Raw genomic sequence first — 23,568 nt, 5'->3', positions numbered from 1 at the left:
TGTAACTTTATGCAAGTTTGAGATGTATTTTCCACCTTCTTTCTTTGACATAATGGTTCATCTTATTGTCCATCTTGTTCGTGAGATCAAGCTTTTGGGTCCAGTTTTTTTAAGGTGGTGTTATCCTTTTGAAAGACACATGGGTGTTTTACAAAACAAGGTGAGGAATCCAGCACAACCCGAGGGGAGTATGATTCAAGGCACTGTGAGCGATGAGATTAGTAACTTTGTAGCCGAGTTTTTGGCCATGGCAAAGCCTATTGGACTTCCCACCTCTAGACATGAAGGGAGGCTTGAGGGAAAAGGAACAATTGGCTCCAAATCGGTCACACCTCCTCGAGAAAGCCTTCTACAAGCACACTTGTATGTGTTGCATCATATTCCGGAAGTTCATCCTTTTTTGAGTGAGCATTTTGATATCTTGCGCGCAAAACATCCTTCAAAAGGGGATAGGGCATTGATGCAGTTGCATAACAAGACGTTTGTTAATTGGTTTCATAATCGAGTAATATGCGAAGAACTCAAGGGTGTATCCGAAATTGTTAAGTGGTTAGCTTTTGGTCCTCGTGATAATGTCAACAAATATGAGGGTTACGATGTCAATGGCTTCACATTTTGGACTGAGGGTCAAGACAAGAAGTCATCGTATCTACAAAATAGTGGGGTTTCTATTTTGGCGTCATCTACATTTTACGCGAGTGCGAAGGATCAAGCGCCGGTTGATGCTAAATTGGTATACTACGGGCGGGTACATGAAATATGGGAGCTTGACTACTCTACTTTCAATATTGGTCTTTTCAAATGTAAGTGGGTAGATAATAATCGACGATGCATTAAAAATGACGACCCTTGTGGAATCACTCTTGTAGACTTAGCTCATTTGCGTGATAGTGAGGAGCCATTCATACTAGCTACACAAGCCAGGCAAGTATCTACATTGTCGACCCGTCTGATAAAAAATGGTCTATTGTTGTACCGGAAAAAAGAAGTATCCTTGGTATAGGTGATGTTGAGGATGAGGAAGAATATGATGCTTTTGAAGACTCCCCTCCCTTTATCAATCCAAAATCAGTGGATCAAGATGATGTAGATGTTGGTTATATACGTGTAGATCATACGGAAGGAATACATTTGAATTAAGTAATTCACAAGGTATAAATTTAAAGCTTTTTAAAGTTTTTTTGGCACTTGGTTTGTATAAATTGAAATAGCGAAAGAGTCCAAAGGGATCTTGGAGAGAGGTCGGTTCCTCAGCAAAGGTGTCGACTGGGTCAAAGTCGATGCCGAGCACTCCAATTTTGACTGATGAGGAGCTAAAAGATCTCTCTCAAGATTGCAAATGGCTGCATTATTGTGCATCTCGCATAAGTGAGGAGGACCCACTCATTCTAAATCTGCTAAAGGAGCAATACTGCTTTTTAGAGAGCCCGTTTGTAATTAATGGTCCTAGTGACATCGGGCAAGTTTTGAGAGGAGAGATGCTGAATGTAGCTTTTTTCCATGTCTACATGAGGTGATGTTCATTATCTTACAAGTTAGGCATTGTTGTTTAATTGTTTTAATAACCGAATTACTAACAAAATTTTCTTATTTGTGAGTTTAGTGCGGCTTATGAGGAGCTAAATTCTTGCGAACCTCCAATAAAAATTGGATGGTTTTGTCCAGAGTCGATTTCGGGTAGTAAATGTGTAAATGATCTAGATGACGTCAGAGCATACATTGAAACTGCTTTGACTAATTCCCTTGCATCTAAACACACATTCATTCTGGCTCCATATGTGGAATAGTAAGTTTTATTTTTTAAATTGAACTTATCTTTTGATTTTTAAAGTCACCTAAAATCTCTAATTTGTTGATTTTATATTTGCGTTTGTAGTTTGCATTGGATACTTTTGGTCATATGTCCTTTAACGAACATTGTGCACGTCTTCAACTCATTACAAAAACTTCAAATCCCACCTCGCAACACAAAATTCAAAGCGTTGTTGAATGTGTACGTAATATTAATTATTTTACCAATTTGATTTAATTAACTGTTATATATATATATATATATATATATATATATATATATATATATATATATATATATATATATATATATATATATATATATATATATATGTATATATATATATATATATATATATATATATATATATATATATATATATATATATATATATATATATATATATATATATATATATATATATAAATAGTATTACTTTTCCCATGCGTTTCAGCACAATGAAAAAAGTGCGTGGACAAATGGGATCTACATCCAGAGCCACATTTCCAAAATGGACATCAATAAAGGTACACATTCGATTTTATGCGTTTGTAAGCGTTTTTGTCAATTTCGCGCGTAAAGTAGGTCAAACTTGGTTTGTTATGCATGAAACTTGGCACACAACACTATTTGGCATATATTATTGTGTTGAAATGGTTAGAATTGAAAATAATAGTCATATGCTAGAAATTAGGTGTTAAGTTGCGATTTTAAGGAATTTTAAGCGTTTTTGTCAATTACGCGCGTAAAGTAGGTCAAACTTGGTTTGTTATGCACGAAACTTGGCACACAACACTATTTTGCATATATTATTGTGTTGAAATGGTTAGAATTGAAAATAATAATCATATGCTAGAAATTAGGTGTTAAGTTGCGATTTTAAGGGTTTTTAAGCGTTTTTGTCAATTTCGCGCGTAAAGTAGCTCAAACTTGGTTTTGATGCGAAACCGGGGATGATTAAGGCCTTGGTTATGCAAGGATTAATGTTGTGCGTAAGCTTTGATTAATGACACAGGGAAAACTAAAAATGATCATGAAAAGAACACGAAACAACCGCAAACACTTAAAGAATTCTTATCTAGCATACTGTCGAGCAGCCCTCCTTCAGCTCAGCTTCTAGGAGTCCACGAGGATTATTAGAATGGGTTTAGGACCATGATTGCTAGATCCAAGTACCAAGATTCCATTTCCACTTTAGCCTAGGTCCTGGATGCATAGGTTTGGTCTCCACGTGTCGTGCAAGGTGGTTTGGTCGCTAGTTTGCTGCTGTGTCAATTTCGCGCGTAAAGTAGGTCAAACTTGGTTTGTTATGCACGAAACATGGCACACAACACTATTTGGCATATATTATTTTTTTGAAATGGTTAGAATTGAAAATAATAGTCATATGCTAGAAATTACGTGTTAAGTTGCAATTTTAAGGGTTTTTAAGCGTTTTTGTCAATTTCGCGCGTAAAGTAGGTCAAACTTGGTTTGTTATGCACGAAACTTGGCACACTACACTATTTGGCATATATTATTGTGTTGAAATGGTTAGAAATTAAAATAATAGTCATATGCTAGAAATTAGGTGTTAAGTTGCGATTTTAAGGGTTTTTAAGCGTTTTTATCAATTTCTCGCGTAAAGTAGCTCAAACTTGGTTTTGATGCGAAACCGGGGCTGATTAAGGCCTTGGATATGCCAGGATTAATGTTGTGCGTAAGCTTTGATTAATGAAACAGAAAAAAACTAAAAATGATCATGAAAAGAACACGAAACAACCGCAAACACTTAAAGAATTCTGATTTAGCATACTGTCGAGCAGCCCTCCTTCAGCTCAGCTTCTAGGAGTCCACGGGGATTATTAGAATGGGTTTAGGATCTTGATAGCTAGATCCAAGTACCAAGATTCCATTTCCACTTTAGCCTAGGTCCTGGATGCATAGGTTTGGTCTCCACGTGTCGTGCAAGGTGGTCTGGTCGCTAGTTTGCTGCTATGTCAATTTCGCGTGTAAAGTAGGTCAAACTTGGTTTGTTATGCACGAAACTTGGCACACAACACTATTTGGCATATATTATTGTGTTGAAATGGTTAGAATTGAAAATAATAGTCATATGCTAGAAATTACGTGTTAAGTTGCGATTTTAAGGGTTTTTAAGCGTTTTTGTCAATTTCGCGCGTAAAGTAGCTCAAAATTGGTTTGTTTTGCACGAAACTTGGCACACAACACTATTTGGCATATATTATTGTGTTGAAATGGTTAGAATTGAAAATAATAGTCATATGCTAGAAATTAGGTGTTAAGTTGCGATTTTAAAGGTTTTTAAGCGTTTTTGTCAATTTCGCGCGTAAAGTAGCAACTTGGTTTGTTTTGCACGAAACTTGGCACAAAACACTATTTGGTATATATTAATGTGTTGAAGTGGTTAGAATTGAAAATCGTAGTCATATGCTAGAAATTACGTGTTAAGTTGCCATTTTATGCGTTTTAAACTGTTTTTTACACTAACATCTATTTTCTCTTAGTGCTTTCAACAACCTTTTTCTTCCGTTGACTGCGGCTACTACGCGCTGAAGTATATGGCCGATATTATACAATCCGTGAAGGAGTTTAGAGTCGAAAATATAGATGCCGTAAGTATTTGTTACGTTCTTAATTAAATATATTATTGGTAAAATATGTTTCTATATTAATATTTTATTTTTATATTATATTATAGGTTTTAAACGACATTCCGAGGGAAACACGCCCTTTGAGAAGTTGCGTGATGCGCGAATTAAAAGACAAGATTGCCGCGTATCTTGCTAATATTTGTCCTTGATAAATTGTAATTATTATAGATTATCTTTTATACTTTAATGTATATATATATATATATATATATATATATATATATATATATATATATATATATATATATATATATATATATATATATATATATATATATATATATATATATACATATATATATATATACATATATATATATATATATATATATATATATATATATATATATATATATATATACATATATATATATATATATATATATATATATATATATATATATATATATGTACGTACATAATATTATATTATATATATTTACGATCGAGAGTTTATTATTACAAAGAGATTATTGTTGATTATCTGTGATTATCATTGGATTAATCACTGTTATTACATTGTATTATTATTGGATTATTATAAGGATAAAACGGAAAAAGAAAAGAAAAATAGAAGTATTTGCTGCGGTCAGGGGCATAATCGCAGCAAATAATGCAACTTATTTGCTGCGGTTATGCCCCTGACCGCAGCAAATGCTACTCCTTATTTGCTGCGGTTTTGCCTCTGACCACAGCAAATATTGGTCTTATTTGCTGCGGTTTTTAACCGCAGCATTTGAAGTTGGACATTTGCTGCTATCACTATTGCTGGGGGCCAAAACCGCAGCAAAAAATGGCCAAAAAACCGCAGCAAACGAGGTTGTTTCCACTAGTGTAATATCATATATATGCCCATGTTTTCAAGGGTAAGCTTTTCAAAACTATAATAGTTACTTATTAGTGTTTCATGCCAAATTTTATGTAAAAAAAATCATGTTTGAACTAGTTTTTACAACTATAATGGATTAAAAAGCCTTTAAAATGGCAATTTAACACGTAATTTAACATATGGGCCCATTTTATCAAGCCTACAATTTCCAGCTTATAATAGTTACTAATTAGAGTTACATGTCAAATTTCATGTCAAAAAAATCAAGTTTAAACTAGTTTTTTCAATTTAGGGTTTTAAAAGTTCATAAAATTTCAACTTATAACGTAATTTAAAATCTATTCTATTTCTTCAAGTCTAACTATTTTAAAACTATATGTTGTACTAATTAGTGCTATATGTCAAGTTTTAAATCAAATAAATCAAGTTTCAACTATTTTTGCATGTATAGTAGCTTAAAAAGCACTTATAACTGCTGCTTAAATCGTAATTCCACATCTATGCTCTTTTTTTCACGCATAAAAATTGCAGAATTATAATACTAATTATTTAGTCTTTAATGTTAAATTTCATGTTAAACAAATCAACTTTGACTTAGATTTTGCAAGTTGGTGGCTCAATAAGCCCTTAAAACGTCTACATGATATGTAATGTCACACATATTCCCATTTTTTGACGCCTAACTATTTCAAAACTTTAGTAATTACTAATGAGTCGTTCTTGCCATGTTTCATGTCAAAAAAATTAAGTTTGACCTAGTTTTTTAAAGTGAGTGGTTTAAAACCACCATTAACCAGCTATTTAGCACTTAATTCTACATCTATGCCATTGTTCTCAAGCCTCATATATTCAAAACTATAATAGTATTAGTTAATATGCATAAATAGACTACTCACATGTTATTTGACTTCTATGCTCATTTTTTCAACCGTAGTATTTTGTAAACTATAATAGTTATTAATTTCATGAAAAAGAAATCAAGTTAATTAAATATTTCAAGTATATTGGATTAAAAAGCCCTTAAAATGACAACTTAACACGTAATGTCACATCTATACCCATTTTTCTAGCCTAACATTTTCAAAACTGTAATTGTTACTAATTAATTTCACATCTATTCCTATTTCTTCAAGCCTAACCATTTTAATCTATGTTAGAGATTAAAGTCTTTACTAGTTTTTGCAAGCTTAAATAGTGGCTTTTTAGACCCTTAAAACGGTTATTTAATACGTAATTTCACATCTATGCCTTTTGTTTTAACCCTAACCTTTTCAAAACTATAATATACTTACCAAACAATGTTGCAAGCCAAGCTTTATTTCACACAAATTAAGGTTGACGTAGAATTTTTATGTGCTTATTTATGAGCACATTTACGATTCCGTTATTGTGTCAAATCACATGTTTTCAGTTGATTCTATTCATATTATGCGTGATTTTACCTTATTCTTTTCCTGAGTTGTTTTGTGGTTATTTAAGATATTTCAAGAGCAACAAGGGTTGATTTCTGTGTATTCAAGACATTAGCATGTTTATCGAGACTTTCTCGGAAGCCTTGCTAGTTTTTGAAGTGCCCTTGGTGCCCCAAAGATGTAAGGAGGTTAGAAATGTGGTTGGCTCGTGCGAATGAGCTCCCACTTTGTCAAATGGGGCTCTTGGTAATACTCCAATGTTCTCCAATAGATGAATCTCTAAAGATTCGGTCAAATAGCCATCCATTCGTAATGGAAACCAATTCGGCCGAATGAACCTACTATTGGCAATGCTGCTGAAATGTTAAAATGAACATCTCATTTTGGTTGAATGACCCTTGGTTTAACCGAATGGGACTAAGACTCGACCGAATGGCCCCTATTTCGCAGCTCCAAGATTTAACACCTCATGTTGATAAAATGGTTTTAACTTTGAAACTTTAAAACTTTGTAAAAATGCATTATTAGCGATACCTGATTAACGTTAACTTTGACGTACCCATCAGGAACGTGTTTTCAATGACAATCCTTATGGGAATTTAATTTTATATATATATATATATATATATATATATATATATATATATATATATATATATATATATATATATATATATATATATATATGTGCGCGCGTCCTTGTCTATTTCCATATGTTTTCACTTTTAACAAACAATTATATCTAGAAAGGAAACATATTATAACCTAATTATATACATATAATAATACAGAAAAAGCTTGTCCATATGTCACACTATGAAAGAGTGTTTTTGGCACTCATTTTATGTTTTGCTTATTTTATTGTCATTGTCATTGTCATTAATGCTGAAATTTCATATTTAATTAGTTACTTTTAATTTCATCTATAAATTAAAGTTTTTTCATCTTCATATAATATAAGTTCATTATTTTGATGATTGTTGTGACTCTTGATCAACTTACGAATAAGATATGGTTTTCATCAAATCTAGTTATTATTTAAAGTTTAAAAGTATTATTGTTATTATTAAATAACATTGGAAGACTATTCCCGCAAAATTTTAAATAACAAGTCATTTGGTTACCTTTATTTAATTCAAACTCTACTATATATTAGGAGTATCAAGTTTCAAGACAAGAAGAAAGAACATTATCGATTTTAATAATAAGCCCTTTGGCTTACTAGATCTGGTTTTCGTGTTTATATAAAAATAAAGAAATCATAGTTTTGGTTATTGCATCAGTTTATTTTTTAAGTGGTACTTTTTTTTTTTACATTATTCTTCTTACTTCAATATACTAATTGTTTGATTGAGGTTAATCAATTTGCAGTTTGGTACAATTATTTCAAATGCACTCAAATACTTTCTTGATAAGTAGGAATTGGAATGCAGTTAAATACATCTAAAATAATATCGTATAACTGCATTTTGTTAAACATTGGAATATATTTTATGAAATTTAATAAGATAAAACGCAGTCTTATTCTTTGGATTAATGTGTAGCTAATTAAGTCAATAATCTTCTTGATGTATGATCTCTCATACGACAAAGATGAAGTTGTCCTTAAAGCAACCTTATTTATGGTCATCTCTACTATTAGGATGTGTTGCAAAGAAGTTATCTTTTGAAGAAATAAGATCATACATATACTTTGTACTTATAAAGTAATATTGAACATCAGTCTTTTCATTTTATATTATTAATATGATCGTATTAGGAGTATTTCTCAGAGAATATTCAAAACTTGCTTGAATGAGATTGTAATATAATATAGTATGCTGCTATTGACTATTTACATGTCATTCATAGAGGTCATGTTTGCCTTTTTGTTTAAAGATTACACTCTATTCAATATATTTTCAATCCTAAATATTTTTAATTGCATATAATTAAAAATTATAAAAATTATTATTAATAAATTTTTCATTGAGACGAATCAAAAGATATCCCACTTAACTATATTTTTTTATAAAGTAAAAGTGATTAGTAAATAATTTCATAAAATTAAATGAGACAAATCATTTTTTTATCTTTCCTACAGGTGAACTTTGTTATCATTTTTACATTAAGTTAATATACACATACAACCATTGTGTTTATTTACTATTATTATCTTTGTAAAATTATTAGTATAATAATAAAATGATAAATATAAGATTTTTTGGGGAATAATAAAATTTTACAATCTGATATTTTAATTTAAATATGTATTGTTACTTATATATATAGTAATATACATACATGTGTCGTTATTATTTATTCCGTTCGTAACTTAATTAAACCCCCTTTTTTGTAATTTAGCAAGATTGGTGAAAAATATATTATACATATGTTATAACAAAATTTTTTGGATACTTTGCATAGTACGGGTAAATACCTGATTATAATGTAATGGATAACATACACATATTAATATCCAAGGAATAATATAATGTTTATCCTCCCCTAAAAAAAGGTTTATCCTACCATATTTGATACTTTCTATTAGTGTTCCGCTTTTGTTTTTATTTTAAAAAATCGGTATATTCTGTTCAAAATTCCTCAGTATGACCACATCTCTTTACTACAAATACCAACCAACGAGGCTTAAAATTGTAGAGAGAGAAAGCTAGAGAATATCCTTAGAGTTTTAGAGAGAAAGAGAGAGAGAAACATAAATAATAAAAAAAAATCCAAAGGGAATACATAAAAAAGAAAAATGAGTGACGTAGAAGAAGAAGATCTATTACAAATGGTTCATGATTTTATGGAATCGTCAGACTCGACAATATCATCAACTTCATTACGTAAACATGATCACTATCTAATTCAATCTACTAGACACTTTACCTTACATGTAAGTCTTCCTTAAATTAAGACTTCTGAATTATTATTGGTTTTCAAAATTAAAATGATCAATTAACGGCCAAAATATGTTATTTCCTCGCTATTTGATTGCCATATTAAATGTGGCATCTGAATGAAATAGAAGTGTATAAAATTTTTATTTATTGACAGCGTAATTTTTTGGTTGAAGTGTAATATTCATCAATAACGTAATTTTATACTAGAATTTTGTTATATATTTTCTTTAGTTTGTTTTGTTTTAATTTTATATATTTTCTTCTAATGATTAGGAGATTTTAAGGAAGAAAACAGAAGGGGAAAAAGAGATTCTTGAGAAAATAAGTAAGTATATGAGAAAGAAAAAAGATTTGGAGAAAACAAGTGGATTGAAGAAGTGGATGGTTCAGTGCCTCAAATTAGAAGGACTTCGTGCTTCTTTTTGTCATACTTCTTGGGTCACTACCCCTTCTTGTCCAAGTGGTATTAATTACTCTCTTGTTAATTTTTGATTAGGAGTATTATTAATATTAGTAATTATTAATATAATCGGTTTAGAATCTCGTGTATATACACGCAGTTTAATACGGAGATACATATAAGTTAAATTCAAATAATGATGCAAGAAAAAATTAATTTTTTGTTTATATGTTTTTAATTGATATAAACGAATATGATTAAATTATGTAAATATTTTATTTCTCTAATTAAAAATTATAACGTAGATATTTTTAATCCTATCAAAAAATGACAAATAACACAATCATTCTAAGTCCTTCCACTTGTTATTATAAAATAAAATTAATAGATTATATGATTGATTACTTTAAAATTAGAAGTGATTATTTAAAGGTGATATAATTATCCTCAGATTGTAAGTGTACAATGAATTAACATAATAGGAAATTTCGGATGGTCTCAACTAAAACGTTTTCATTTGAGAGTTAGTGTAATAATAATTATTGTAATCTTTGTATTCTTTCCGTTCCTTTTTGTTTTTTCACTTTAAGTTTTTTCTATTTTATGAGAGAGAAATTTAAATTTGATTGTTGAAGCACATATTCAAGATAAAATATATTCATGTGGGATCTTATTAGATTCGTCTTGATGCAAAGAATTTTAATATATAATTTTTACAATTTTTTATTATGCATAATATAAGATATCGAGGCTCAAAATTTGCGTTGAAGTACGTGAGAAAGTAAAGTGGACAAATAAAAAGAAACAGAGGGAGTAATATCCAATTATTATTTAAAAATGAATAATTTCAAAACTTTCAAAAAATGGCCGGGTTTAATTAAAAATCAAAATTTTGAATGAGTAATTAGTTTTTTCTAAATGTTAAATTTCTTTTTTTTATATTTATTTAGAGGTTTTTTTTGTCTGTATACTAAATTTTATGAAAATTGTAATCATTTTAAAGAGGAATTCAAACTTTAGCGACATGGTGTTGTCATCTCTAAATTTTCTCGAGGAAAAGTGGTGAATGTGATGAATTTCCCAATTGATTGAAGTTGTTTACTTTAAGAAATTTTAGTTAAAAATTTTAAGTCATAGTATGGGTTTATATATTGGTTACTTTTACTAAAATAACCTAAAATATAATATATATATATATATATATATATATATATATATATATATATATATATATATATATATATATATATATATATATATATATATATATATATATATATATATAATATTTGTTATCAATGATAAAAATATTATCCACACTTCTTAAAAATTTGCGTTCTTAAAAAATTACTGGGACCTAAAATTTTGGTATGTGCTCAATAATTTTGATAACTTCTCCATTAACATGTTAAATACTGTCACTATGACCTTTTATCAAAAAAAACCAAGCCATTAGTTTATTTTATGATAATTAAGTAGTATTAGAACTCTACACATTACTCAAATCTAACTAATTTTTTTAACAAATTCAATCTTAAACCAATGAATCCATCCTTGATAAAGCCAGAAAAATTAATGTGTACACTAAAATTTAATTTAGAAAAATATCATTTACTTTTGGTTCTACATAAAAACACTAAATGGGAAATAAATCATGTACATTTGGAACTAAATATATAATTTGTTATCTTGAAATTAAATTATTTCTTATCCTCAATGTGCTTAACATTTTCCTCACTTTCTATTTTAGTTTTAAAATCAATAGTTTTTATAAAATATATTGTTCCTAATTTATTTTATATTCATAATCAGATCAAATAAAACCTATTGAAAAATAAAAATGAAAACACAGAGTATATATTTATTATTTAACCTCGAGAATTTTAATTTTAACGATGAAATAATAATAATAATTATTATAATATTAATAATAATAATAATAATAATAATAATAATAATAATGTATAGCTTCTCTTAGCCGAATTAAGGCATATTTTTGGGTTTTGTGTGTCCTTCTTGCTTCAATGCGCATGAAGAATGGGGCGAGGAAATCCTTCGTAGAAGATGGACTTCGCTTCCATACTGATGCAATTAGGTCGGATAAGATTATGTTTTTGATCGTATATTTCTCCTTTTCGGTTGAATGAAAAAAAAAAAAAAGAAAATCTTTTGTCAAAATAAAAATAATAAATAATAATGAAATGTAATCTAAAAACCGAATCTTATTAGATGTTATATTTATTTAATACTTGTTCATTTGAGCAGGAAGCTATGAATATATTGAGATAATGAAGGAAGATCAAAAAAAGGGAGGAACACAAAGAGTGATAGTGGATATTGATTTCAAGTGTCAATTTGAAATAGCAAGGCCAACTCAAAGCTACATTCAACTTTCAAGCAAACTTCCAATCATATTTGTTGGAAATGAACACAAATTAAAAAGGATTATTCCTCTTCTTTGCTCAGCTTCAGAACAATCCCTTAGAGATAGTGGCCTTCATATTCCCCCTTGGAGAAGGGCCCCGTATATGTTTTCCAAATGGAACCTTTATAATAATAATAATAATAATAATAATAATAATAATAATAATTCTATGTTAGAGAAGTAGGACCCTAGAAAAGTGATGATCAAGGGGAGAACAAGGGAATTAAGTGGTGGGGAGTCTGGATTGTCCAATCAATTTTCCAACTTGCACAGAAACTCTTTCTAGGAAATTATTTTTAGGTGTGTGACTGTGTGAGCAATCAATTTTGGCCATGTAATGATAAATTATAATTTTTTTTTATAGATTTATTGGTATTTTAAAAGATAGAGACAGATTAATAGTCATGAATAATAGAAGTATTTTGTATCTTTCAAGCTTGTTAGTATATGAATATTTAATTAATTAATGTATTATGTACAACATATATATTTTGGAGAATTATGATTGAAATAAACAAATTAGTAGTCCATGCTATTTACATTTTTGGTCTTTAATATTAGTCTTATAAAGTAAAATTTTTTAAAACAAAGAGTATAAATATACTTTGATTACCGTAGAAATATTTTCTCTCAAATTATTTAGCTAACAAGTATTATTCCAAATGGTTTACACATTAATAACAAAAAGTGTTTATTATCATAGTCTCTCTGTTTAAAAGATAATTCTGATTTTTAAAGTAATAATAAAGTTATATAAATAAAAAAATAAAGGGAAATTTCACGTGGTAATCCTGAGGTTTTGCTCCACGTGGTAACCAAAACTTTTAAAAAATCCATGCGATAAACCTAAGGTTTACCAAATTGTTCCACCGTGACCTTTTTGCGTATAAAACGTTAGTAAACGTTAATTTCAAAGCTTAAAGACTACTGCACACCTATTTATATGACTTACCATTTTAAATTTCATCAGTTTCAACCTTTTCCCCCAAAACATAAACCCTAACTCTACCATCTTTCATCCAAATCACCATTTCGAATCACATTTGCATTTGAAGGAAAAAATGTAATTTGGATGAAAGATGGTAGAGTTAGGATTTATGTTTTGAGGTAAAAGGTTAAAATTGATGGAATTTAAAATGATGAGTCACATAAAATAGGCATACAACTGCCTTTAAGCTTGAAAATAACATTTGCCAACATTTTATGTACAAAAAGGTCACGGTAAAATAATATGATAAAAATTAGTTACGATATGAATTTTTTTCAAATTTTGATTATAATGTGAAAAATTCAATACTTTAAAATTACCAAGAGGAATTTTCAAAAATAGAATAGAAGTATTACTATATCATGAAATGGAGAACGTATTTAATTTAGTGAGACAAATCCATTACGTTAGCCTCTGTTACATGTAATTATAGAACATGGAATAGATAATAGATTGTCCAACAAATTAGTACTCCTAGTACTACAATAACTTTTGTACTAGAATGCATAGCTTAAAGATCTAATATATTCGACGTTATCCACAACAGCTTATTGTTTTTTGACGGTGAACAAGAATTGGACAATTATATTATATAGTAAATTCCGAACATGTTTAACATATTTTATTGTACAAGGCTTTAATAAATTAAAGGCTTTAAATATTAAACTACGTAGTATATATTTAGTGTTTAAAAATAAAATATCGTTAAAAAAATATCATAATTTTTAAAATTGTACAAGAACTTAAAAAAGAGTTATAATTTTTGCTCCCCAATAAATTATTAGGAACAAACGATTACATTCTTACCAATACTATCAATATCTGAGGTGGGCTAACCAACAATAACATTTGATGTTTTAATTAATGTACCAAAACTAGATGTCTTATTAAAAGTAAGGCACAAATACTATGGGAGGAGGGCCACTCTTCCTCTCCATAAATATCACTATTTTTATTCGTTTTTTTGTCAATATCCTCTTTTTCTTTTTTCTTTCTTTCTTGTGGGGTAATCTTATCCAATCCCCATTTTGTTCTCATTACAAATTATGGTGCATAAAGTTGATTTAATTTGTAATTTCTTCGTTCGCACATAATGCACTATTTATTTATTATGTTTAATTTATGACTATTTTTTAATCTATATGTTAAAACGTAGTCAAATAACATCTTTTTTAATTCGTCTCAATATAAAGATTATTAATATCAATTTTTTCTAATTTTTTATTATTCGTAATCACAATTATTAAGAATTGAATTAGTATATCGAACTACATAAAAACTCAAATGGTGTAAATTTTTTGGAATGTAGAAAGTTTTAGAATAATAATGATTTCCTACATATGTTATACTCCCTCCACGCCATTTTAGTTGTCTCATTTGCTTGGGCACGGTTATTAAGGGTGGTGTGGGGTCCATTAAAAAGGTGGTAGTTGGGTAAGTATTAAAGGGTAGTTGGTTAAGTAAGGTTTATGGGGGTATATTCGTAATTACGTGTGTGAACTAAGGATATTTAGGTAAAAAAAGATTGACAAAAATAGAAATGTGACAACTAAAATTATTTTGCCAAATAAGGAAATGTGACAACTAAAATGGTGTGGAGGGAGTATAATTTTTATATACTCGCTGCATTCACTATTGTTGTCATATTTGTTTTTTTGGGATATTATCAATGGTACCCCTGCAAAATAACAATGGTACCCCAGCCAATTTCAATGGTACCCCCCAAGTATATGCTAATTATAACCGTGACACTATGAATGATTTTTCCGTTAAATGTCCGTTATTTTCTTCTTCTTCTTCCCTTTCCCCTTTCTTTTTCCTGCTCTCCTTCCATGGCTGCTTAGTATGGAATCTAAGAGACAGATCCTCCATTCTTCAAACCTTTAAGACGAGCTCCATTATTAAACCTCCCAATTATCTCACCCAAAAATTCATAATTCAAGAAAAAATTAAGAAAAAGCTTTCAAATTACAAGCCATGAATTACAAATTGCAGGAGCAATAAAATCTTTTTCATCCCAAAAAACAGCATTTTAAATTGCCAGAGACAAAATTTAAATTAAATAAAGAAATATAAAAGAAAACAATACCATAACAAATCAAATCAAAACTCTGATCCAAAATTAAACAAAAACCCAAAAATAATGAAAGCAATTAAAAAATAATCATTCCAAAATTCAAAACCCACAAAAAATTAAGTAGCAATTAAAGATCCAAAACCCAGAAATTCAAACCTGCAAAAGACTAAAAGTTTGAAAGAAAGAGATCAAAAGAAAGATATAAGCTTTGAATACCTGTTTATAAGCAATACAAATGAAAATAGACTTTCTTTAGAACATACAAATGATTTTGTTCCTTATATTGGTAGAGTTGTTCGAGAGCTTGAAATAGTAAACAATATGGTATTGAGGTGAAGCAGTCATGGAAGGAGAGAAGGAAGAGGAGAGGGAAACTAACCATGGTTAGGTCATTCGAGATTTAACGGACATTTAACGGAAAAATCATTCACAGTGTCACGGTTGTAATTAACATATACTTGGGGGGTACCATTGAAATTAGCTGGGATACCATTGTTATTTTGCCATAGTACAGGGGTACCATTGATAATATCCCTTTTTTTCATGTTTAACAATGCATCTATTCAATTATAAATTCTCAAATTGTATTTAGTTAAAAATTATGAAATATTGATATTTTTAAAATTTACATCGAAAATAATTAATCAAGATCAAACTTGACTATGTTTTAACTTATATATTAAGAATAAAATACAAATTAATAAAATCAAATGAAACGATAATTGTGAATAGGACCTAAGGATTTATTTTAGATTTATGTGTCTGGTCTAACATGTCATGTATGGTCATACCCAAAATGTCCAAATTGAATAATGGCGTATCTCACAAACCATTTGGAGTAATTGGGCATGGTTTGCATATAGTATTTTATAAGGTCGACTAGTTCGCAAAGGAAATTTACAAGAGGAAAGATCTTTCCCACCAGCTACGGATCTGAGGATGACCATATGATTAATGGGATAACTTCAAAAAAAAGTCGGTAACAAAATAATCACCAACTAAAGGAGGAGATCAATCTGGTGTCCGAATAACCCCATCATGTTACCTTAAGTAACGAGCTTGCAATGAAAGCTAAAGTATTAGCTAACATCATCGCATTAAAAAGAAAACGTGTTGTTCAACCAGTAGCAGCATGGGGTCAAAGGAGACTTAATCCAATTCCCATCCAAAGCTTTGGTGGAGAAGTAGGAGGCGAATCCTTTATACTATAGGACGAGAAGCAAGAAACTTCCTTGGAAACTACTAGGATAGGAATCTCTTTTAGGGCCATAAGAAGGAGCGAGAGAAATTAAATCTTGAGCTAAAATAGGGAATTTAGTCATCACTAAACTCGTAGTTATTAAGGGTGGTCCTCTCACATTGAGACCAACCTAAGAAAAGTGTGGACTGAAATTGAGTACCGTCCAACAAGCTCAATACGAGAGACAATTAGCTCTGTGAGGTTTTTGAAAAGGAGAGGTGTGCATAGCAGGTTGGGCAGACCTTATACAAGAATTTGGGAACACCTAGGATCCAAGAGACTAGGAACTAGAAATTCAGAGATAACAAGTACTTTAAGGGGGGAAATGATCACTACTAGCAAGGATGAATCTATAAATGTCATCCTTACCAAGGACCAAAGAAATCATAAAAGCCTTGAGAAATAAGCAGGCAACCAATAGATAAGCCAAGCTACCAGAACGTAATTCTGCCAGGAAGTAGTTGCTTCACCAGCAAAGAAGGTGAATTTTCCATCATATTTGAACTACAAGGGGGAGACCTACCCCCGGGTACATTATTTCTTCCTTAAATGATTAAATATTTATGCAAGACCATACAGAAGCCCCCTGGTAAAAAAAACTTCATCCTAATTCTCACAGGGACAACCCAGTCATGGGTACAAAATCTCTTACCTGGATCAATAACAAGCTTTAATAATCGGGCAGAAAAAATTTAAATCACTCCATAGCTAGCATAGATAAGTGAAGCAACACAAAGGTGATGCATTATAAGATTATATGTTGAGATTTGAGAAGGAAAGCCTTTAAGTTTTAACTCATAGGAAAATATTCTAACCTTCGCCTTTAGACAAGGATTGACAGAATGTAGAGATGAAAGCATAACCCCAAAATACAACAACTATTGATAATTGCTTAGGACCTTGCTAGTTGTAAGGGAGTACTTACAGTCCCACGTTGATGTAGAAGATTTCAAAGCAACCACTAGTGGATTTCAAAAGAAATCAATAGAGAAATCAAAGAAAAGGGGGTTGAAAGACTCTAAAAGGAAGAAAGGTGCTAATGATCTGGATCGAGATGATCATGGACTTGAGAATTTCAAAGAATATACCCCATTAAATAAGATTAGGGTGAAGATTTATGCACTGCATAAAAATAACAACAAATAGAAACATCCTGCACCTAAAAGCAAGCAAGAAATGATTCAAGAGCTTATTGTGATTTGCACAACTGTCTAGGGCACTGAATGGAACATTATAAGTCCTTATAAAAAGATAATATTTAGGATCTCATAATAAGAGGATTCTTCCAGTTGTACAAGAAGTGGGATAAGTCTTATAAAAAAGTACGAAAGAGAATTGTCTAAGCAAGACGGAGAAACATCAAAGAGGGAGGAAGAACATGAAGCAAAAAAGCAACAAAAAAGCTAATCTATGTGATCTTCCAAATGATGGGTGCCCAGACTATTCATCCCATCTTAAGGCAATAATTGCTCGAACGACTTATCTGATAAAACTCATAGAGCAGATGACACTACAAAAACAGTTGCACCTACCTACGCTTAAAAATGCAAATAGGCACGCTTATATGTGAGGCTGATAGATTTAGCCACGCTTAATTAAACGTGGTTTCTGCTTGTATTGGTAAATTCTTAGGCACACTTAATAAGCGTAGCTAAAGTTGCTAATAAGCGTGGCTGACAGTACCTTCAACTACACTTATAAGTGCTGGAAACTTTCCTCAATTGATAAGCGTGGCACATAACTAACATTTTTAACTAATTATAGCGGTAAATTATTTTAAATTATTATTATTATTATTATTATTATTATTATTATTATTATTATTATTATTATCACTACTACCATTACTTTTTTGAAAATAAAACTTTATTAATGTAGAAAATAAATTATACAGTATAAAATTCGAGCAAGCCTAGGAAACAAAAACACGAAACAAAACAACATAACGCAAAAGGTAGTAGCCTATACAATGTATTAAGACAAGAAAGTAAAGAAGTCCCTAAATAAAACAAAGTTGTTGAGGCAACATGTAATATTATAGCGCAACATTACACAAGAATCGGCTGTAGGCCACGCTTGGACAACAACAACACAACAAGCAGCAATGGGAAGCAACAGCTTGATGAAACCTATGAAAACAAGAAATCAATAAGTATTGAATCATACAAAAGAAAGTAAGTAAAAAATGGCACATAAGACAGTGTGACAAGATCGCTCAACATCTCAAATGTACCAACTGCACAAAAAGAATTGTGCAAAGGAATAGAGCTCACATTTAGACTTAAAAAGTAGAACAACAAAAGGCAATGAATCAGTAATGAATGAATCAGCAAAGAAATTGTGCTTATATTTAGCTTTACGTTAAAATCAATAATGCAAAACAACCAAGACCAGCAAATGAATGAAGGAAAGTTTGTGAACAACGCAAATGTTATACTTATTAATCAACACAAATACCAGACACTCACCTGGGTTGGACGCCAATTGAGCACCACAAGGCTACTGGATCAGAGGCATTCGAGTGCTTCATGTTTGATATGTCCAAATTTCATGAACATATGGGTAAGAGCTGTTGCAACACAATTATCAAACAGAATCTCAGATTTTATGACATGGGTATGGATGATTAGACCTTGGAGTAAATAGTTTGTTTTTCGTTCATCATTTTGACACAGATTCTCTTTGACACTTTGGTTGAAATTCATTCAATTTGAGTCGTCCTCAATTTGAAATAATCCTGTGAATGGTGAAGCCATGGACTTATCATGACGCAGATAATATGTGTAATTTCTTAAAAGTAGCAGCAAATTCACAAACGATAAGTTTAGACTGTAGTTAGTTCTATGAGGTTGCTCAAGTGAGAACACAAGTCCGAAACATGTTTACTGATCAAGTAAGAAAGTGCAGCACATACCAGAAAGGCACAAACTCTTTAGATTTCATTTATAAAAGGTAAAAACAAATCAAAAGCAGGTTTGAGAGGATACTTGATTTATTATGTATTCCTATAACATAGTAAATAATCAATATTTATTAATTTCTTTATCCAGGCTATGGTAATCAGATAATTGATTCATTATTCACAATCATAGTGTTGAACGAAATAAGCTAGTTCCTCATAGTCTTCTTTTATGTCTAAATGTTAAGTTTATTAGAGCACAGAATCTGTATAAAAAAAAAAAAAAAAAAAAAAAAAAAAGGCTCCTTCAAGGTTATAAATTCTTTGGGTCCCTTCTTCTTGAATGTGCTGCCATACAAATCACTATTTTACAATTAACACCAGAATGGAAAAAATAAAACAATATTTCTTCAAAGTCAATAATGGCACTAATGTTGGGCAAAGAAAATCAAGTATCCATTGCAATTCTAAACATAGAAAATCAAGATAGAAAGATGACATTTCCAGTTTTGCAATATTACATCAAATGCCATCAACAAATCAGCTCTTTCTTAATTCAAAAGCTTTAAACTGACCTTAAGAGCCTTAAATGTAATATCCATATCAGCTAAAATAAGAAGCAAATCAACCAATGAATCTTCAAACTTAAAATTCATCACAATCAATATTATTATACAATCAATCAGACCAAAAATGATAATGAACACTAACAACAAATTAATGAGAAAAAAACCTGATGAGGATCTTCAATTTGTTCTTTAATAGAAACAATTCTTCTGAGCTCATCATCTTCCTCATCCTTATCCACAACCCACCTTTTCTTGCTCAACATGTTCTGAAGTTCATCCTCATTCTAAATAAACCTTTGCCATCGCACCATTTCTCATTCTCAATAAAGCAGCAGCAACAACAAAATCAGTGGCAAACCCAATAACACATTACAGTTTCTATTACAACTATGACAATTCATTTATAAATTTGAAACAATTCCATCGCTTTATCACTTTTTAATGCAAGCTTATCACCATAATCCAACGATGCTACCTTAATCGCAGTTTTTATAAAATCCATTATATCCACCCCAGACTTACCTAAAATTGTTCTGAAATCACCCAAATCCATCTTAAAAGACACTATTTACACCAAACCTAGTCAAAATTTCCCACCTCCATTATCAATAAGTTGGTAATTTTGCAATAAACAGATATGTTAATTTATCAACATTAACCTTCAAATTTTTTGTGCTCCTTTAAATTAAGACTACAACATATAATATATTGATAAAAAAAACATTAATAAAACCTAAATTTCAACCCCTTCATTCAAAAACCTTTGCAAAATTGAGTAGCCAAGGTGGTGTTATCCTCTTGAAAGACACATGGGTCTTTTACCAAACAAGGTGAGGAATTCAGCACAACTCAAGGGGAGTATGATTCGAGGCACTGTGAGTGATGAGATTAGTAACTTTATAGCCGAGTATGTAGCCATGGCAAAGCCTATTGGACTTCCCACCTCTCGATATGAAGGAAGGCTTGAGAGAAAAAGAACAATTGACTCCAAATTGATCACACCTCCTCGAGACAGTCTTCTACTAGCACACTTGTATGTGTTGCATCATATTCCTGAAGTCCATCTTTTTTTGAGTGAGCATTTAGATATATTACGCGTAAAATATCCTTGTAAAGGGGATAGGGGATTGATGCAGTTGCATAACAAGACGTTTATTGATTGGTTTCATAATCGAGTAATAAGTGAAGAACTTAAGTGTGTATCAGAAATTGTTAAGTGGCGAGCTTTTAGTCCTCGTGATGATTTCAACAAATATGAGGGTTACGATATCAATGGCTTCACATTTTGGACTGAGGGTCAAGATAAGAATTCATCTTATCTACAGAATAATGGGGTTTCTATTTTGGCGTCATCTACATTTTACGCGAGTGCCAAGGATCAATCGCCGGTTGATACTAAATTGGTATACTACGGGCGGGTACATGAAATATGGGAGCTTGACTACTCTACTTTCACTATTGGTCTTTTCAAATGTAAGTGGGTACATAATAATCGACGATGCATAAAAAATGACGACCCTTGTGGATTCACTCTTGTAGATTTAGCTCGTTTACGTGATAGTGAGGAGCCATTCATACTAGCCACACAAGCCAAGCAAGTATTCTACATTGCAGACCCGTCTGATAAAAAATGGTCTAGTGTTTTACCGGGAAAAAGAAGCATCTTTGGTATAGGTGATGTTGAGGATGAGGAAGAATATGAAGCTTTTGATGAATCCCCGCCCTTTATCAATCCAAAATTAGTGGATCAAGATGATGTAGATGTTGGTTATATGCGTGTAGATCACACGGAAGGAATACATTTGAATTAAGTGATTCACAAGGTATGAATTTTAAGGTTTTTTATGGTTTTTTGGCACTTTCGCACATAAAGTAGCCAAACTTGGTTTGTTTTGCATGAAACTTTGCACACAATACTATTTGGTATATATTATTGTGTTGAAGTGGTTAGAATTGTAAATCATAGTCATAGTCATAGAATTGAATTTACGCTCCTATGTTTTAATATATTTCTATTCATACTCTTTCAGGTACTTGTAACACCCCTGAATTTCCGACCCCTTAACGAAACCAAAACCGTAAAGGACGGGAGGAAATTCGGGTGTTACATAAAAGAAAAAGGAATCGAATTTATATAAACGTTAAATTTTAACTTTAAAAAGGTGCGTGAAAATTTCGGCAGCATCTCTTCTAAAAATCGATCATGTGGTAGAGCATCAGCACAATAAAGCATTAAACTAATCTAAGGCATCATTGTTTTTTTTTAAAAATCTCACACCACGGCGGAATGATTCGTCGCCGACTTCCCAAATCGACATACCAAGCATGGATCGTGGTTCTAGTGTCGACGTTTGCGTTTTAGAAAGACTTAACTCCTTAAAACCATACAGAGTTATAAGCTACGCAGCGGAATACAAATATACAAAGTAGGGCACAAGGCCTCATAACAAAATATATACAACCAAAGCTTACATAAGATAACAAGAGCTACAAAATCGAAAGATAAAGGTATAACTCAGGTTATGCTTCGCCCTCATCACTCTCCCCCAATGCAATGCAAAAGAAGCTCCAATACCTGTTACGCCTGTCTATGATCCTCCTGCTGCTCGACATTCGACCAAAGGCCAATGTGTCATAGCAGGACAGTCATAGAAAGTCATCAATAATCAAACATAAACACAAACACGTACACGTCAGTAACTAGCATCAAAATAATAAGACCACCTACTAGATAACATTAATTATAAAACAACATAAGATGATTTCATAAGACGCGAGCACGAATAGTAACCGTTTATCGGCCACTTATACTTCTTAATTTCATTACGTGCTTTCCAACTCGAACCATGTGTTCTTGAGAAGAATGCAGGTCTTCACGCTCCTCTTTTTCAAACATAAACTCTTGCAAACCACGTATAGTTCTACTCGACCAAGGCATTAACAGAATGCCTAACACATGACCTTATAGAGCTTGTCTATCTTAAGGTAAGTTTGATCATAGTCTGTAATACCCTTGAGATAACTTAACCTAGGCACACTTCTCACTAGTATAAACTATTCTATCAATAAGTAGATGTTCTATCAAAGAGTAAATATTCTATCAAAGAGTAAACGTTCTATCCAGATCAACATAATTTAACACATCTTATCTTAAACGATTGGATATTTGAATTTGAATTTAAAATATATGTTAAAGATATTTGAATGATTAAATGTTATAGTATATACACACGTTTTGTTAATTTATAGTTCACAGTTATATTTGAATTTAAATTAGTTGTTAAGCTAATTAAAGTGTTTCCTATAAATAAGATGGTAATTTAAATTGATACTAAAAATAGGAAATGACTAGTTGAATTAATACTAAGTATGGGAATAAATTTAAATAAGTGTTTACG

At 30.8% G+C, this 23,568-nt stretch overlaps 1 protein-coding gene and 1 long non-coding RNA gene across 2 annotated transcripts; one reads left to right on the top strand and one right to left on the bottom strand.

Annotated features, from left to right (window-relative positions):
* The first annotated feature begins 9,162 nt into the window (after positions 1–9,162).
* Positions 9,163–12,936, top strand: LOC130821342 (uncharacterized). The gene is made up of 3 exons (XM_057687049.1): positions 9,163–9,565; positions 9,846–10,035; positions 12,238–12,936. The coding sequence occupies exons 1-3, from the start codon at positions 9,428–9,430 to the stop codon at positions 12,579–12,581; spliced, it is 672 nt and encodes a 223-aa protein (XP_057543032.1). The 5' UTR covers positions 9,163–9,427; the 3' UTR covers positions 12,582–12,936.
* Positions 12,937–18,564: 5,628 nt separating this feature from the next.
* Positions 18,565–21,271, bottom strand: LOC130820765 (uncharacterized). The gene is made up of 3 exons (XR_009045250.1): positions 20,335–21,271; positions 19,171–19,439; positions 18,565–18,831 (listed from the first exon to the last, which is right to left on the bottom strand). It is a non-coding gene; the product is annotated as an uncharacterized LOC130820765 (long non-coding RNA).
* Positions 21,272–23,568: the final 2,297 nt, after the last annotated feature.

Source organism: Amaranthus tricolor, chromosome 8 (genome assembly GCF_026212465.1).
Source record: "Amaranthus tricolor cultivar Red isolate AtriRed21 chromosome 8, ASM2621246v1, whole genome shotgun sequence".
Taxonomy (NCBI): Eukaryota; Viridiplantae; Streptophyta; class Magnoliopsida; order Caryophyllales; family Amaranthaceae; genus Amaranthus; species Amaranthus tricolor.
This window is presented reverse-complemented; position numbering and strand designations above follow the sequence as displayed.

What these genes read in the sequence shown, in the direction of transcription:
- LOC130821342 (XM_057687049.1), top strand. Translation starts at nt 9,428, where the DNA reads ATGAGTGACGTAGAAGAAGAAGATCTATTACAAATGGTTCATGATTTT. An exon ending in CTAGACACTTTACCTTACAT is followed by an intron (nt 9,566 to 9,845) that starts GTAAGTCTTCCT and finishes TCTAATGATTAG; the next exon opens with GAGATTTTAAGGAAGAAAAC. An exon ending in TACCCCTTCTTGTCCAAGTG is followed by an intron (nt 10,036 to 12,237) that starts GTATTAATTACT and finishes TCATTTGAGCAG; the next exon opens with GAAGCTATGAATATATTGAG.